The sequence below is a fragment of the Lepus europaeus genome, chromosome 6 (assembly GCF_033115175.1).
Source record: "Lepus europaeus isolate LE1 chromosome 6, mLepTim1.pri, whole genome shotgun sequence".
NCBI classification, from domain to species: domain Eukaryota; kingdom Metazoa; phylum Chordata; class Mammalia; order Lagomorpha; family Leporidae; genus Lepus; species Lepus europaeus.
Genome location: NC_084832.1, coordinates 18,783,470 through 18,800,308, shown reverse-complemented (window position 1 = coordinate 18,800,308; position 16,839 = coordinate 18,783,470). Strand labels below are relative to the sequence as shown.

At 38.6% G+C, this 16,839-nt stretch overlaps 1 protein-coding gene across 1 annotated transcript in view; it reads left to right on the top strand.

Annotated features, from left to right (window-relative positions):
- GPC6 (glypican 6) overlaps positions 1 to 16,839 on the top strand; it is a 1,223,803-nt gene that overhangs the window by 592,085 nt on the left and 614,879 nt on the right. The window contains exon 3 of the mRNA XM_062194034.1: positions 16,214 to 16,605. Within this exon, the coding sequence (XP_062050018.1) occupies positions 16,214 to 16,605 (392 nt within the window). The remainder of the gene's footprint in view (positions 1 to 16,213; positions 16,606 to 16,839) is intronic.

The window sequence follows — 16,839 nt, the reverse complement described above, 5'->3', positions numbered from 1 at the left end:
GGAGCACATTTAAGGTGGATTTTCTGTGATTCTATGGAGCTTTTATTGCAGGGATCTTCACTTGACTAGGCCCTTTCCAAGGCCTAAAATTGTGTTTGTAGAAGTGCATTGTATTTGTTAAAGTAGGCCCTTTAAATTACATCAGCTCCAGTCTTTAGAAGATTTGTGTCTGCACTTGTAGGCAATGTACCTGAAGCCAGACTGTCTTTTTTTTCTTTAAGATGCATTTATTTGTTTAAAATGCAGATTTACAGTGTGAGAGAGAGAGAGTGCATATGTGTGTGTAAGAGCAAGAGAGTGTGTGAGAGTGAGAGAGAGAGAAAGAGATCTTGCATCTACTGGTTAACTCCCCAATGACCAAAACAGTCAGAACTGGACCAGGTCGAAGCCAGGAGCTGGGAATTCCATACAAGTGGCCCATACAAGTGATAGGGAACCAAGCCCTTGCGTCAACAACCACTGCTTCCCTAGGCACATTCCCAGAGAGTTGGAATGGAGGTAGAGCAGCTGGGGCTCAGTTTGGCTTTCATATGGAATGCTGGCATCATAAACTGCAGCTTAACCTGCTTTGCCAAGACACTGGCCCTCAGACTGCCTGGGTTTTAATTCCTGTTGCATTAACTTTTGGTTTATGTGTCTTGAGAATTACTTAATTTTTTGTGCCTCTATTTTCCAAGATGATAAAAGTGTATAAAATAATAACTTCCTCTTAGTCTTGTTGACAAGAATAAATTAGTTAATAAATAAGAAACCCTTCAAATAGTAGTTAACTTATAGTTTATCCTTAGGATTAGCTTTTTCTTTAAAAAGTGTTATGTATATGACACATTTAAAAAATTTATCAGTTGATGGATGCTTATGTTTTATCTATTTCTTGGCTATTATGAATAATGCTACAATGAACATGGAAGTGTGAATGTTAAAGATAGGGACTCAATTCATCTTGGATAGATACCCTGATTGGTTTACTGGGTCAGTAGTTCCATTTTTAAGTTTTTGGAGGAAGCTCTTTACCATTTTCTATAAACACTGTGCAAATTTTCATTCCCACCAACAATGTCTATGGGTTCTCTTTTTCTCCACATCTTGGACAGTATTATTGTCTTTTGTCTTTTTAATAATACCCATTTTACTAAAGTGAGGTGAAATCTCACTGTGGTTTTGATTTGTATTTCCACGTTTGATTTGTATTCCCCTGATGACTACTGAGCATAAATTGAATTTGTTTTCATATACCTGTCAGTCATTTATAAGTCTTTCTTTGAAAAAAGTCTACTTAGATCTAATGAGGTCTATTGTTTATTTATTAGTTGGGTTATGAGATTTTCTTTTTTTGCTATTGAGTTTGATTTTCTTACACACAAATATACTGGAGAGTAGTCTCATCACTTGTATAGTTTGCAAAAATATATATAGAATGGAATATAATTCATCCATAAAAAGATGAAGTCCTGTTACTTGTTAAACCATAAACAGAAATGGAAGATTTTATGTTGAGTTATATAGGCCATCTAGGCACAGAAAGGCAAAAGCCACATGATCTTACTCCTGTGGGGTAAAAAATAAAATAATATTATTGACTTCCATAGTAGAATAATGCTTACCAGAGCCTGGAGAGAATAAGGGGAGGAATGAATATGGAACAGTTAGTGAGTACTAAGTTACAGGTGAATAGTGGCATTAAGTTCTCATGTTCTCTTGTATGGTAGGGTGACTGTAGGTAATGTATCCTTCTAGTAGAGATTTTAAATTATTAGTTATGGTTAATATTAATATTGATGGATGACTCTGCAAAAATCTTTAACCTTTTGTTAAAAATTTATTGGAGGGAGGGCGGGATGGAGAAAGTTGCCATCCACTGGCCAACTTTCCTAATGCCTACAATGGTCTTTGGCCAGGGCCAAACCCAGAAGGTGGTAACTAAGTCCATGTCTTCCATGTGGGTGACAGAAATGCAAACATCTGGGCTATTCCTGATGCTCTCCAGGGGCCACATCAACAGGAAGCTGAAATCAGTAGCAGGAGGCAGGCATTCAATCTAGGCACATTGATACTGGGTATCAGCATCTAACTGGCAGCTTAGCTGGCAGCTTAGCCCATATACCAAATGACTGTCCCTAACCACATCTTTTTATTTTTTGTCTGTTGTTAAAAAGATGTGTTAATTTATTGGAGAGGCCCAGTGACAGAGAAAGAGAAAGGGAGAGAAAGACGGATCTTCCTTCCATTGGTTCATTCCCCAGATGACTGTAATAACCAGGTCTGGGCCAGGCCAAAGTGAGCAACTCCATGCTATCCTGTCAGGGTGTCAGGAGCCCAAATACTTGGGCCATTTTCCATTACCTTCCTAGGTGCATTACCAGAAATCTGTACAGAAGCACAGTGGCCAGGACTCCAACTGGTACTTCAATATGGGATGCCAGCATAGCAAGTGGTGACTTAACTCACTGTAACATAGTTGGCACTGACCATATCTTTTTAATTGAACTATTTTTATTAATGCATGTCTCCTGAAGCATCTTGCATGTTAACATTTATTTTAAAATGCTATAATAATAGATATCAAATAAATTAACACTGAAAAATATGAATACAAATAGTTTAAAAGTGCTTTAAGAAGATGAGGTATAGTAGAATATATTATCATTCAACTTTTTAAAATTCTTGCAACTTTCTACTTAATGTTTTTTTATCATTGAGACACTTATGAGCATAATAGCCATTCCATTCTGGGACTTCTCAGCTGCTTTCTTATTGCCAACTTTTGATGGATCAGAGAGGCCATAACTTATAGCTTCAGCTTTAAATTAAGATATATGGGGCTGACACGGTGGCACAGTGAATTAAGCCACTGCCTGCAATATCAGCATCCCTTATGAGTCCTCTACTGATTCAGCATCCTGCTAATGTCCCTGGGAAAACAGCACAAGATGGCCCAAGAAGTTGGGCCCTGGCCATCCATGTGGGAGACCCAGATGAATTTCTAGGTTCCTGGCTTTGACCTGGCCCAGCCCTGACCATTTGAAGAGTAAAAGAGTGAATGGAAGCACTCTCCCGCATGCTTGCTTGCTCGCTCTCCCTCTCTCTCTCTCTCAGAAATTCTACCTTTCAAATACACAAATAAGCATTTTAAATAAACTTTCAAAAACTTACAATATAATATGTCCATAAAAATGCTCATGTATAATTGTACCTTCAAAACTTGTCTTTTCCCTGTTCATTGAGCTACTGTGTGTTATGTGCTTAAATGCTGGGCTGTAGTGGTGTTCATTTTTCTCATGGGCATTAATTAGCTGGGAGATTGCCAAGCATTATTCCTTTCTCTTCCTATCCATCACTCAACCCGCCTTCCCCCTCCTCATGGGACAAGCCCGTCAATCTAGCCAATGAAGGCAGAGTGTGACTTGGGAGAATATCAGGTTTTGGCAAAGGAAAAAGAGACAAAGAATAGAGATGTGCACACTTTTGTCCCCAAGGAACAATGACAGTGCTCATCACATACTCTTGATATTCTTTGATCCTTGTAGTTCTGCCTTTCCAAGGCCAGAGGACTGAATGTCTCCTGGGTGGGAAGACAGGAGGGGAGAAAGAGAATGAGGGCTTTCCTAGGTATAGTGTGACTCCTCCATAATTGTTCCTCCTTCTTCGGCCCAAATAACCACCACTATGGGCTGACTGACATGAAAGTGTTGGAGAACAAAGAGGAGCTACAGGGAGTCTCAATATTAGCTGTCCATTGGGATTACCCAAGAGCTGGAATCTCCACTCATTTCTGGATCCCACCGTCAGAGATAATGACTTAATTACTCTGGAATCTTGCCTCAGCATGCCAGATTTTTTAGAAATGACTTTAAGGAGAAGCCTAGGTTGAAAGCCATTGAATGATCTCAAGTAAGGAGGAGGAAGTAAGGTTATGTTTGGCTGTTTCTCCTCACTCTGTTTAGACTGTACACAACCTGTAGATCCAATAGCCCCCAGGTTCTTACACCTGTCTTTCACCTACAAACTGGCCTTGACCCCAAATCCCAGAGTTCACTCATGGTAGTTTGGTGTTGAAAGGGGGTCTATCCACCCTTTTAATCCAATAAATGTTTGGATATTGAAGCAAGGAGAACTGGGGAAAGAGCTGAATTTGTGAACAGAGTAATATGTATCATATATATAATTACCATCCTAATTTGGAAACTTAATGTTTCTTTCAGTTGAGAAAAAGAAAGTTGGAAATGACTTTAAATTTTAATAGGTTTCCACACATTAGCTGGATGATGCACTAAACAAGCTTCCCACCTTCTGGTTAACATTTTTGAAAGAAATACTGAAATAGGGTATGGGCAAGGCATATCAGGCCTGGTGTGTAGGCCAGAGTCAAGAGGCTCTGCCATGGTAAAAGTGAACTGCCACCCAGCGCTGCGGCTCAATAGGCTAATCCTCCGCCTGTGGTGCCGGCACACCGGGTTCTAGTCCCAGTCAGGGCTCCAGATTCTGTCCCGATTGCTCCTCTTCCAGGCCAGCTCTCTGCTGTGGCCAGGGAGTGCAGTGAAGGATGGCCCAAGTGCTTGGGCCCTGCACCCCATGGGAGACCAGGAGAAGCACCTGGCTCCTGGCATCGAATCAGCGCGATGCACCGGCCACAGTGCGCCGGCCGCAGTGGCCATTGGAGGGTGAACCAACGGCAAAGGAAGACCTTTCTCTCTCTCTCTCACTGTCCAACCTGCCTGTCAAAACAAAACAAAACAAAACAAAACAAAAACAAAAAAACAAAAAAACAAAAAAAACTGAGAAACTCTGGCAGTTCATTTTTTTTTTTTTTTTTTTTTTTTGGACAGGCAGAGTGGACAGTGAGAGACAGACAGACAGAGAGAAAGGTCTTCCTTTGCCGTTGGTTCACCCTCCAATGGCCGCCGCGGCTGGCGCGCTGCGGCCGGCGCACTGCGCTGATTCGATGCCAGGAGCCAGGTGCTTCTCCTGGTCTCCCATGGGGTGCAGGGCCCAAGCACTTGGGCCATCCTCCACTGCACTCCCAGGCCATAGCAGAGAGCTGGCCTGGAAGAGGGGCAACCAGGACAGAATCCAGCGCCCCGACCGGGACTAGAACCCGGTGTGCCGGCAGCACTAGGCAGAGGATTAGCCTGTTGAGCCACGGCGCCAGCTGAGTTTCTCAGTTTTTAATTTCACGTGCAGGCTTGGGGCAAGATAGACATGTAGTCTATGGGCTCAAAATCATTTGCTTTTGGCAGCAACCATAATGCATGATTCTGGAAATTAATAGTTTATCTATACCTTCTCAAGAACATAAATGGCTTAAACAGTCTTTCTTACTTTAAAAGATATCATTGAGGCTCACTGGGACAAAATAACCTACCAAGCAATAAAACATTTATCAATCTAATGTGTTTAAAGTATCACTAAGTATAGAGAAAATTTAACCTTGTGAAATCTGATCAGGTCAATTAGATAAATTGGGAAAAATATAAAACGATGTTGTCTAATTGAATTGAGTAATGTCTTACAATGCATTATTATATTATTAATCCATTTAATAATGAATTATTGCATTGTTATTAAAATGTATTATTTGATCCTTTAATTTCTAATTTACTAGTTAGAAGTATTTCCCCAGATATTATATGTTTCAACTTATTTATGTCTACTTTATAAAAAAGTTTCCAACACACATGGAAATAATATCACAAAAGTTATCTTTAGGTTAGTATGCTATGCAACTTCTGAATTATGTACTATAGTATTTTAACAGCAAATACAGTTAGAATTTTCCAAATTTGGAGTAAGCATTGCATTTTGTTGTAGGGACTTTGATCATTTTTGTAAGCTGTTAAAGGATAGTTTTTTTATTTTCATTTACTATCATGTAACAAACATTTTAAAAGAAATCATCAAAATATGGATTTTTTTAGACTAGCATTGGAGCTGAAATCAGACAAGACCCCCTAAAATCTACACTAAAATGTGGCCCCTTAAAGTTCCCTAGAAATACTATCCAGGGTGCCACATGTGCTACCAGAATTTGGGGTGCCTCACGATTTCACCACGGGCTTATTACTAAATCCCTGATATTAATAAGCCCAAGAGGGTTCTTGCCTAATATTTAGAGAAGAATTCTAAATACCAGCACAATAAATGAGGCAGCATGATACGTTTTAAGATTTTATTTAGTAAGAAAGATGCATGCCTTCCGGCCATGTGCTCTGGAGGCGCAGGGCTACAGCAAGCCCTGTCCTGGCAAGAGGCCAGGGAAGAAGAGCAGACCGGGCACACTGTGTCCCAGCCTTTAACCCACTTCCAAAGGGGAGTGGTTAATTAACCTGATTGGCTGGTGGGCACCCAGGTGTGGCCAGGTAGGGGAATGAGGCCACTCAGGGGCGTGGCAAAGGTATCAGGTAGGGGCATGAGGTCACACAGGGGCATGGCAAAGCCGTGGTCTTCCAGTTCACAAATCTGATCAATTTTAACATGTATGCCTGCCTACTTCAGAGCGAAGTGTGATTTTTTTTTCTTTGCATTTTCATTTTGGCACTATTTTCTATGCCAGGTTGTTATGAGATATTCTCTTTCTAAAATTCCGCAGGGATTTATTAGGCCAATCTTACAGAAGTTTAAAGTAACTGAAGCTATCTAAGTCTTCTAAATCTGAGACCTGGGACATCAGGATACTGCCTAAGGTCTCCTGTGATGTTGTCATTTGAATCACAATGGTCAGCTGTACATACTATCCTTTATTAGAACTTCCCTTTGGAAACAGAAGCAGAGACTTTTTGCATTCCTCTTGGACATTCACTTGTCACAGGAGAGGAACTGTGTGATCAACATTCTTGCCATTCCTCTATGCCTCTTATTGATTTCACATTGAGATTGCTTAAACAGAGATGAGGGCCCCTTTTTATGAATCTCCTTGCTTGGAACAAATAAACTGGGTATTTGTTATTTTAAAGACACTCATATCTCCTTAAAGGATAAGTAATATAAAGCTGTTTTGCCAGTGTTACAAGACCTAAATACTATATTCTTTACTTAAGTATGATATTGCCAGGATATGAAAATATGATTTGTTTATAAATATAACTTTGCATGAATATGGGAACATATTTACCTAAGGGTATAATTATTGATAATGTATTTATTATAAAATGAAGGATATATAAAATATTATTTATATGTGCATATTTCATAAGATGAGGTACACATTTCTGTTTAGATACTTTTAGGATCCTTTTATGGACCAGTCACTGGTCTGTACACTGAAGGTAAGATCCCTACTCTGATTGGCTTGCTTACAGTGGATCCCGCCCCGTGAGGAAAATGCACCAACCCTGGACATTTGAATATGTACTACTTGTCAGTTATCTCCATCAAGTAAATGGTTTTAGGGGAAAATCACACATGCAAATTATTTATATGAGTATTTTATATGACTTTACAATGCATTTCAACATTTATTTTTAAATATGGTTTTATCTACTATCTTAGCACTTTATAATACCTCTCATTTGTTATTCAAATCATAAAGAGATAGTTTGACTTAAGATAAGCCACAAAGCCACTCTACCATATTTTTATTTATTTTTTACATTTAAACAATTTATTCTTTAACTTTTCATTATGAAACACTTCAAACTTGCATAGTAGAGATAAAAGAATAACCAATCTTATGTGTCACCTGGATTCAACAATTATTAACTCATGATCTATCTTGTTTTACCTATGATCTTTTCTTCCAATTAATTTTTCACCCTTTCTTCTAACTATGTCGAAGCCAATTACAGGCATCCTATTATTATATTTCAGTATATTGTAGATATTTGGAGGTGAAAAAGTGAATGGAAGCACTAATACTATCTCTCTCTCCCTTTCAAATAAATTAAAAAACTTTTAAAAGTTGATGCCTTTACTTTTCTCCTAGAATATAACATAAACACATGGAATAGTGAATTTATTTTATTGCATGTCATTTTTATCTTCAATTAGTTCCTTTGCACAGGGAAAGGGACAACAGTTACTCGAGGGACAGTAATTGGTTACAATAATCCCTCAAACAGGATATATATATATATATATATATATATATGATTTGCTTGATCAGTCAGAAATGATAGAGGCTTCTATCAAACCCTAGGAAGAATTGACTGAGCAAATCATGATGCATATAATGTACTAAACTATGAAAACATACATAAAGAGCAAGAGAAAGCAGGGATTAACAGAGGAAGAAGTGCCAAGTCCAAATGAATTTTTGCTTTTAGTAACATTATCTCTGAATAATTATACATTCTGATTTTTCTCTTTTTTGAGTAAACTATTATTTGTAATAGAATGTTATATAATTTCAGTGCCATAATTATAAAAAGTGCATTCTTGAAGTTCTGCTCATCACACAAAAATGCAAATGAAGTTTAAAAAAACAGATACTAGAATGTGTATTCAAATGTATATTCAAAATATTCTTGCCCTCTTTCCCTTATATAATTGGGTTTTTCTTTCACCTGGATTAGAAGAAATAAAGAATGGCTTATTCTTGTTTATCAAACACAATAACAATGGAACAAAGCTCCAACGAGTTTATTCAATCCGACAAATTATTTATTGAAAGGAAGAAGGCTCCATGTAGGAGACCACCCTATGTGAAATGCAAGCATTTTGGGAATTAGCCCAAATGTGGCATTGTGGGCATTGCATTAATGAAGACAGACCATGTATTTGGGAAAGGCAGAGTTTGGAGAGGAAGGCAAGGTCCGGCAGAGCAGTCTTGACAACCAGCATGTTTTTGAACTGAAGCGAGTATATTTTATGTGTAGATGCACATGAACTTAGAATATGGAAGAATGAATGTCTATTTTTTATGAATGTATAAATTTGAAGGATGAGGGAAGGGCAAATCAATGAAGATGTGTGGTTTTTAGCATTTCTCTCTCAGATGAGTCCACAAAGTCATCTCTGTCTGAGAGGAGTGCTCACCAGATCAAATCAGAATATTTTTTCAGTGGATACTCAGCATACATGCATCGATCTATCTTTATCCGCTCACTATTCACCACTTTTTAAGACCCTACCATGTGACAGGTACCATGCAGCACACCAAGAATATTACTGTGAATATAAAGTGAATTTTGTTCCTTCCACTCCAGACACAGCTCTTCAAGGTTTTATTGTAAATAAATCATGAGGTTGATGAGGTCTAGAATGTGCTGGCTTTTTCTCAGAATATTTTTCTGTCCTCTTTTCAGGCTTCTGGAATTTATCAGTTGTATGCTAACTCTCAGCAGGTGAGAGTAAGGTGGGTGGTGAGAGTGATTTTGTACCTAAGAGGACATTTGACAGTCTCTTGAGACATTTTGATTATCACTATTGAGGGAAAGCAGTGCCATTAGTGTCTACCAGGTAGACACCAAAGATGCTACTTGTATCTTACAATGCACAGGACAGCACCCTGTCCCCAACCCCTGGCACACCAAGAAAAGATGGTGCATCTCACAGTAGTAACAGTGCTGAGGATGAGTCACACGTGACCTAGAGCAGTGGTGACCAACTTTGGAAGACCACATAAGCTGTGACTTGACAGGAATGATACTGCATGTGTCAAGGACACCCTGAGCAACATCCATTGTTACCAACTCTCATCCCTTGGGGAAAAGGAAGGGAAAAGCCACTTAGGGATCCTGTCTTCTCACCCAGAAAGTCCAACATCGAAGAGGATAGATGGTCCTGAGGATCTCCCTCCACTGATACTTCTTATTAACTCAGCATTGTCCTGGGGCCACTTCAGGGTGTTATGTAAGCAAGGAGTTTTCTAAAAGCAGACAGGAGCTCTGAAAATGTATTTCAAAGCTGGAAGATGTGTTTGAATGAGGAAAGATACTCCTACTCAACCATGAAGACATAAGGGTGCAGCAGGGTGGCAACTGTATTGTGTATCTGTGAATCTCAACCGTTAGAGGATGTGTCAGCTTTCAGAACTATTTTATTTTCTGTGTCAGCTTCTCCTCTCTGGTGTTCTTTAGCCAAATATTGGCTGGGATGACCAAACTCATTTAGTGGAGAACATGAGAATAGAAGAAGAAAAAGATGCTCTACGGTGCTTAATACCAACCCCATGCTGAAAACATCTCAGAATGTTTATTCTCAGTAGTGGTAATAAGACAACATGTCTGGCTTGAATAGGAGCTTTTGCTGTTGTGCGTAGACTGTGGTTTCCTAAAAGCTCCTCTAATCTGACTTCCCCCTCTTGTTCTTGCTTCCCTCTGGCCCTGTGTCCCACCTTACATTTCAATCCATTCATTTGGAGGCTTCATTTGAAGTCTCTCATAGATATCCTTGGGGCACCTCTTGGCTCCTAGGAGCTGATTTTTGTCCCTTAAGAGGTCTCTCCAAGTGATCAGGCAGTATCACACAGACTTTTTTTTTTTTTTTTTTTTTTTTTTTTGCTTTTGGAACAGTTGTGGTTTTTATCTCCAAGACTATTCCTCGACTTGAGGCCATCTGCCCCGCAGCAAACAGATGTTTGCGTGGAAATCTCCCCTCTAGATGAATAAAATCCTCCCAGAGGCTAATGCAGGCTGGAAAAGTTCTGTTGTGCACCTATGAAGCATAACTGAGCCTTAAGCAACCACCTTTGATGTATATTTTGTGATTGGGGAAGAAAAAAAATCAAATAGCATTTCTTGCGGCTAAACTGTTTTTTGCAGATGAGGATTTTTGTTGGCTGCAGGCCTTAAACCAATGTGAGCTTTGCCCCCTCTGATTAAACAAAGGGTTAGAGTGAGAATGCTTTTTCTTACATTGCAGTTTTTTTTTTTTACATTTGTTGTTTGGACATAATATTTCATCAGCAAAATGGATCTGATAGCTATCTTCTAAATCTGTCTTTTTCTGGTTTACAGAGAAGCCATTTTCATAAAGTACTTTGTTTAGTGTTAGCCTTCAAAAGGTGGAGGTTTACAGACATGCTGAAATAAAATGAGCATCCCTATTTTCAGAGGATATTCGTTTTGTCTCAGTTCCCTGGATCCCCATTTTCATAAGGTCTAAGATCAATGTACCCTAAGATAGCAGCATTTGTCATAATTGGCTGATACATTAGTGTGTTTTGATAACAAGTATTAGCTTTCCTTATGGGATCAGTATACCATATAATAATCTTGAATAAGGAGTAATAACTTGGCTTTGGAGGAGCAATGAAGCTAACAGCACACTTTTGAGACAATGGCACATTCTTCAACCAAAGTTAAAGCTTGCAGTCTAGCAAAATGTTTCCTGAGCCACATTTATTTAAACATGATAACTTATTTTCTATATTCAATCATGAATACTAGCTTACACATAAGTGAGGCCAGAATGGAGTAGGAAGTTGGATTTTCACAGTTCACCTTCAAGATAGACATTAGGCCCAATAGTTCAGAATCCCCTAGTCGGGAGGGAAAAAGCCTAAGGAATGTTATCCTCAGAAAAAGACAAACGAAACTTTCATCCCTAGAGACAAACATCCGTAGCTGTAGTCTTTGGAGAGATGAGGACCAAACAGCTGTGTGTGTGTGTGTGTGTGTCTAGCTCTTTGCAAATACAGACCACATTATTGATTACTGACTGTTCATTGCTGAAGGCAGTTTTCTGTATTCAATAAATTTAGCTTTAATTCCTTGGTCTAACAAAATAATTGACCTCAAAAGAAGATGAATGAATAGCCTATCCAGATCTCATGATTAGAATGCACTCTCTTTTCTCATCATATTAGTATTTTTCAATTCAGTGATTTTTCTATTCTTTTCTATCTCCTTTCACAATCTATAATACCTTTCATCATACTCCTGTATCAGCAGAGCCATGCTATTTTCACTCTTGAATTCAAGAAGAAAAGGTTTATACTTGGGTCATTTTTATACTATGAAATTAATATTAATTTAGTATAGCTTCTTTTTAGGACAAACTAATGAGCATTTCTGAAAAAATTGGTATGCTCTGATTTAATAAAATCTTAAGTAATGTCAACATATAGCATATGTAAAATTTTTGATCAATTGATCCTTAGACCATTTTGATGTTGTCTTATTTGATTCAATACTTACTGTACTTTTTGAATCATTGAACATTAGAGTTCAATAAAATTTAATTGACTTTACATTTAGGAAAAATAAAAAGGAATAGTTAGAGATTTGAACAAAATTACACAGGATGTATAAGCCATAAACCATTAGATAATCCATACATTTTTAACTGTTGGTGTAGAAACAGAATTTGTATATTTAAGAAAAAAATGTATTATTTGATCAGAAGAAAGTAAGCAAGTGAACAGAGACCTTTTAAGCTTTGTTGTTCGGAGTTGTCACAATGATAGATACCTTTCTTTTAATGATTGAGACCACATAAAGTTCCTTAATAAACAGAACTGAAGTAGCTAAAACTAGGGCTTTTCCAGCCAGTGTTGGAGCAAGCACCAGGTAGCTTCACTGGAACCCACACGATTCACCACGTGTTCCGTTCTGTGTCTTAGGAAGGAAACTTCCCCAGCCTGCAAGAAAGGAGAGTTGTTTTATTTTTTAATTTGTTGTTGTTGTTGTTGTTGTTTTTAAAATTCCTACTGAAGAGTTCTTAAACAATCCAAGATTTTCTTTGTCCTTGCATTTCTGAGAAGGGACATGGATCTAGAGAGTATAAAGGAACCCTGGAGAGGTAAAGCAGCATCACTCTGTTGTTGGGAACTCAGATGGACCAACTCCAAGGCATTGCCTATCCTTGGCTGTTTCCCCACCTCAACTTACATTCCCCAAATGGGGTAAAACTTGAGCTGGCTCTACCTAGGCTCCTTTGTGCAAATGCATAGGTGACTACACATTAAGTATTTCTGAGAAAGCCTAGCATCTGAGCCAGAGAGGTTAACGGTGCTAACTAAAATGCCATTGCAGGATGTGGGAGTTCATTTGCTGGTATATACCTTTTCATTTAGACTCAACTAACCAAAAAGCCCAATTTGCATTACTTATTCACGTTCTATAAAATGATCACTTATATTTATAACAATAACCCAAGACACTTCATGGCTTTCTGAACTCATTATGACCACCTAAATTATATTCATTATAGTTTTACTATTATGTGAAGTTAATTACATTATGAATCTCTGAACACTGCTAATTGATTCTAGCAATGAGAAAGAGTACAAATGCATTACTTTGAACACCCACTTATGGACTATTCCAAATAAAAACAATTTAAATGAATTAAGTATTAGAACAAGTTTATAATAATAGGGAACAAATGTATTATCAATATTCATTTTTATCATTTTTTTAAACTTTTATTTAATGAATATAAATTTCCAAAGTACAGCTTAGGGATTACAATGGCTTCCCCCACCCCATAACTTCCCTCCCGCCTGCAACCCTCACCTTTCCCGCTCCCTCTCCCCTTCCGTTCACATCAAGATTCATTTTCAATTCTCTATATACAGAAGATCGGTTTAGTATATGTTAAGTAAAGATTTCAACAGTTTGCCCTCACATAGTAACACAAAGTGAAAAATACTGTTGGAGTACTAGTTATAGCATTAAATCACAAATGTACAGCACATTGAGGACAGAGATCCTACATGATATTTTTTTTAAATTGATTAATTTTCTATGCAATTTCCAATTTAACACCAAGTTTTTTTTTCATTTCCAATTATCTTTATATACAGAAGATTGATTCAGTATATGCTAAGTAAAGATTTCATCAGTTTGCACCCACACAGAAACACAAGGTGTAAAAATACTCTTTCAGAATTAGTTATAGCATTACTTCACATTGGACAACACATTAAGGACAGATCCCACATGAGACGTAAGTACACAGTGACTCCTGTTGTTGATTTAACAATTTGACACTCTTGTTTATGGCATCAGTAATCTCCCTAGTCATGAGTTGCCAAGGCTATGGAAGCCTTTAGGGTTTGCCGACTTCGATCTTATTCCAACAGGGTCATAGTCAAAGTGGAGAGGTACCTCCTTCTTTGATGGCCCCGTTCTTTCCACTGGGATCTCACTCACAGAGATCTTTCATTTAGGTCTCCTTTTTTTTTTTTTTTTTTTTTTTTCCAGAGTGTCTTGGCTTTCCATGCCTAAAATGCTCTCATGGGCTCTTCAGCCAGATCCGAATGTCTTAAGGGCTGATTCTGAGGCCAGAGTGTTATTTAGGACACCTGCCATTCTGTGAGTCTGCTGTGTCTCCCACTTCCCATGTTAGATCGTTCTCTCCCTTTTTGGTTCTATCAGTTAGTATTAGCAGACATTAGTCTTGTTTGTGTGATCCCTTTGACTCTTAGACCTATCAGTGTGATCAATTGTGAACTGAAGATGATCACTTGGACTAGGGAGATGGCATTGGTACATGCCACCTTGATGGGATTGTATTGGAATCCCCTGGCACGTTTCTAACTCCACCATTTGGGGCACGTCCGATTGAGCATGTCCCAAATTGTACATCTCCTCCCTCTCTTTTTCTCACTCTTAAATTTAACAGGGATCACTTTTCAGTTAAAATTTAAACACCTAAGAATAATTGTGTGTTAATTACAGAGTTCAACAACTAGTACTAGAACAAAAAAAAAATACTAAAAAGAATAAAGTATTACATTGTACATCAACAGTGATGACAAGGGCTGATCAAGTCTTTCTTTCTCATAGTGTCCATTTCATTTCAACAGGTTTCCTTTTAGGTGCTTAGTTAGTTGTCACTGATCAGGGAAAACAAATGATATTTGTCTCTTTGGGACTGGCTTAATTTCCATTTTTATCATGTTATTGATAATACTTAGAACATATTTGCAACCTATTCTAATTTGAATTTATATAGAACCTGAGATTTTCTAAAATTTAGCAATAAATTACACAAATAATTGAACTACTCTGAAGGCATATTAAATGGTAACTCTTAATGTTAATAGCAGCTCTTTCAAAGCAAAATCAGAGCATCCTTTATTTTCTTTGTCTATTAGGTCATAGATGACCATCAAATCTCATTTAAAATATCACTTGCATTGATCTAAAATATTTTTAATCACAAGATATATTTTTGTATGAAAATGCCTATTAACAGCAATTATAGGGTAGGCATTTGGTGTGGTGGTTAAGATACTTCTTGGGGTGCCAGCACTGTGGCATAGCAGGTAAAGCCGCTACCTGCAGTGCTGACATTCATATGAGTGCTGGTTTGGTTTCCGGCTGCTCCACTTCTGATCCAGCTCTCTGCTATGGCCTGAGAAAGCAGTAAAAGATGGCCCAAGTCCTTGGGCCCCTGCATCCATGTGGGAAAGCCTGGAGGAAGCTCCTGGCTTTGGATTAGTGCAGCTCCAGCCATTGCAGTCAACTGGGGAGTAAACTAGCGGATGGAAGACCTCTCTCTCTCTCTGCCTCTCCTCTCTGTGTAACTCTTTCAAATAAATAAATAAATCTTTTTAAAAAAAGACACTTGTTAGGACAATTGTAATCTATATCAGAATTCCTGAGTTTGATTCATTTTTAAAAATTGTTTTAAGATTGATTTATTTATTTGAAAGAGTTACAGAGAGGGAGAGACAGAAAGAGATCTTCCATCCACTGGTTCACTCCCTAAATGGCTGCTATGACTAGAGCTGGGCCAGACCAAAGCCAGGAGCTTCTTCCAGGTCTCCTGCTTGGTTCAGGGTCCCAAGTACTTGGACTATCTTCTCTGCTTTCCCGGTTCCATTAACAGGGTGAAGCAGCCAGGACTCAATCCAATGCCCATATGGGATGCAAGCATTGCAGGCGGTGGCTTTACCCACTACACCACAAACTCAGCCCCCTGAGTTTGATCCTTGACTCTGCTACTAACTCCAGCTTCTTCTTATTATGCACTCTGGGAAGCAGCAGGTGATGGATCAAATTTTTGGCTCCCTGCAACCCATGTTGGAGACTCAGATTGAGTATCGGGCTCCTGATTTGAGCCTTGTCTAGCTCTTTCTCTGTGGACATCTGGGAAGTGAAGCAGTCGATGGAAAATAGATCTCTCTCTCCTCTCCCTTCCTCCCATCCCCTTCCCCCCTTCCCTTTCTGTGCCATCCCCCTACCCTGTGTATTTGTTTCTTTCAAATAAAATGAAAATAAATGTAAATTTATATTTAAAGAAAAGCAGTTGTATTTCAGGTAAGTCGATGTGTTAGACTTTGTAGATCTTATAATTTATGACTGCTTTCTTGCTTTGTGTGCAGAATTTTTCCGAGAGCTCCTGGAGAATGCAGAAAAGTCACTCAATGATATGTTTGTAAGGACCTATGGAATGCTGTACATGCAGAACTCAGAAGTGTTCCAGGACCTGTTCACGGAGCTCAAAAGATACTACACTGGGGGCAATGTGAACCTGGAAGAGATGCTCAATGACTTCTGGGCCCGGCTCCTGGAACGGATGTTTCAGCTGATAAACCCTCAGTATCACTTCAGCGAGGATTATCTGGAATGTGTGAGCAAGTACACAGACCAGCTGAAGCCGTTCGGAGATGTGCCCCGGAAGCTGAAGATTCAGGTTACCCGTGCCTTCATTGCGGCCCGAACCTTTGTCCAGGGGCTGACGGTGGGCAGAGAAGTTGCAAACCGAGTCTCCAAGGTAATTGAAAACTTGCTATTTTTCTATTTGGGCTTCTTTAATTCTGCTTTTAAAACAAACACTTGCCTCCTTAAAAAAAAAAATCAAGGTAAAATTCATAGTTACAGGGCTCCTTCTCTTAGAGCAATCAGCTAAAATAACAACTTCATTGTGGTTTTGTTTGTTGCTTCCTTTATATGAGGAAAGAGGATTTCAAGCAGCTCCATGTGATTTGGAAAATAATGTCCGTATTTA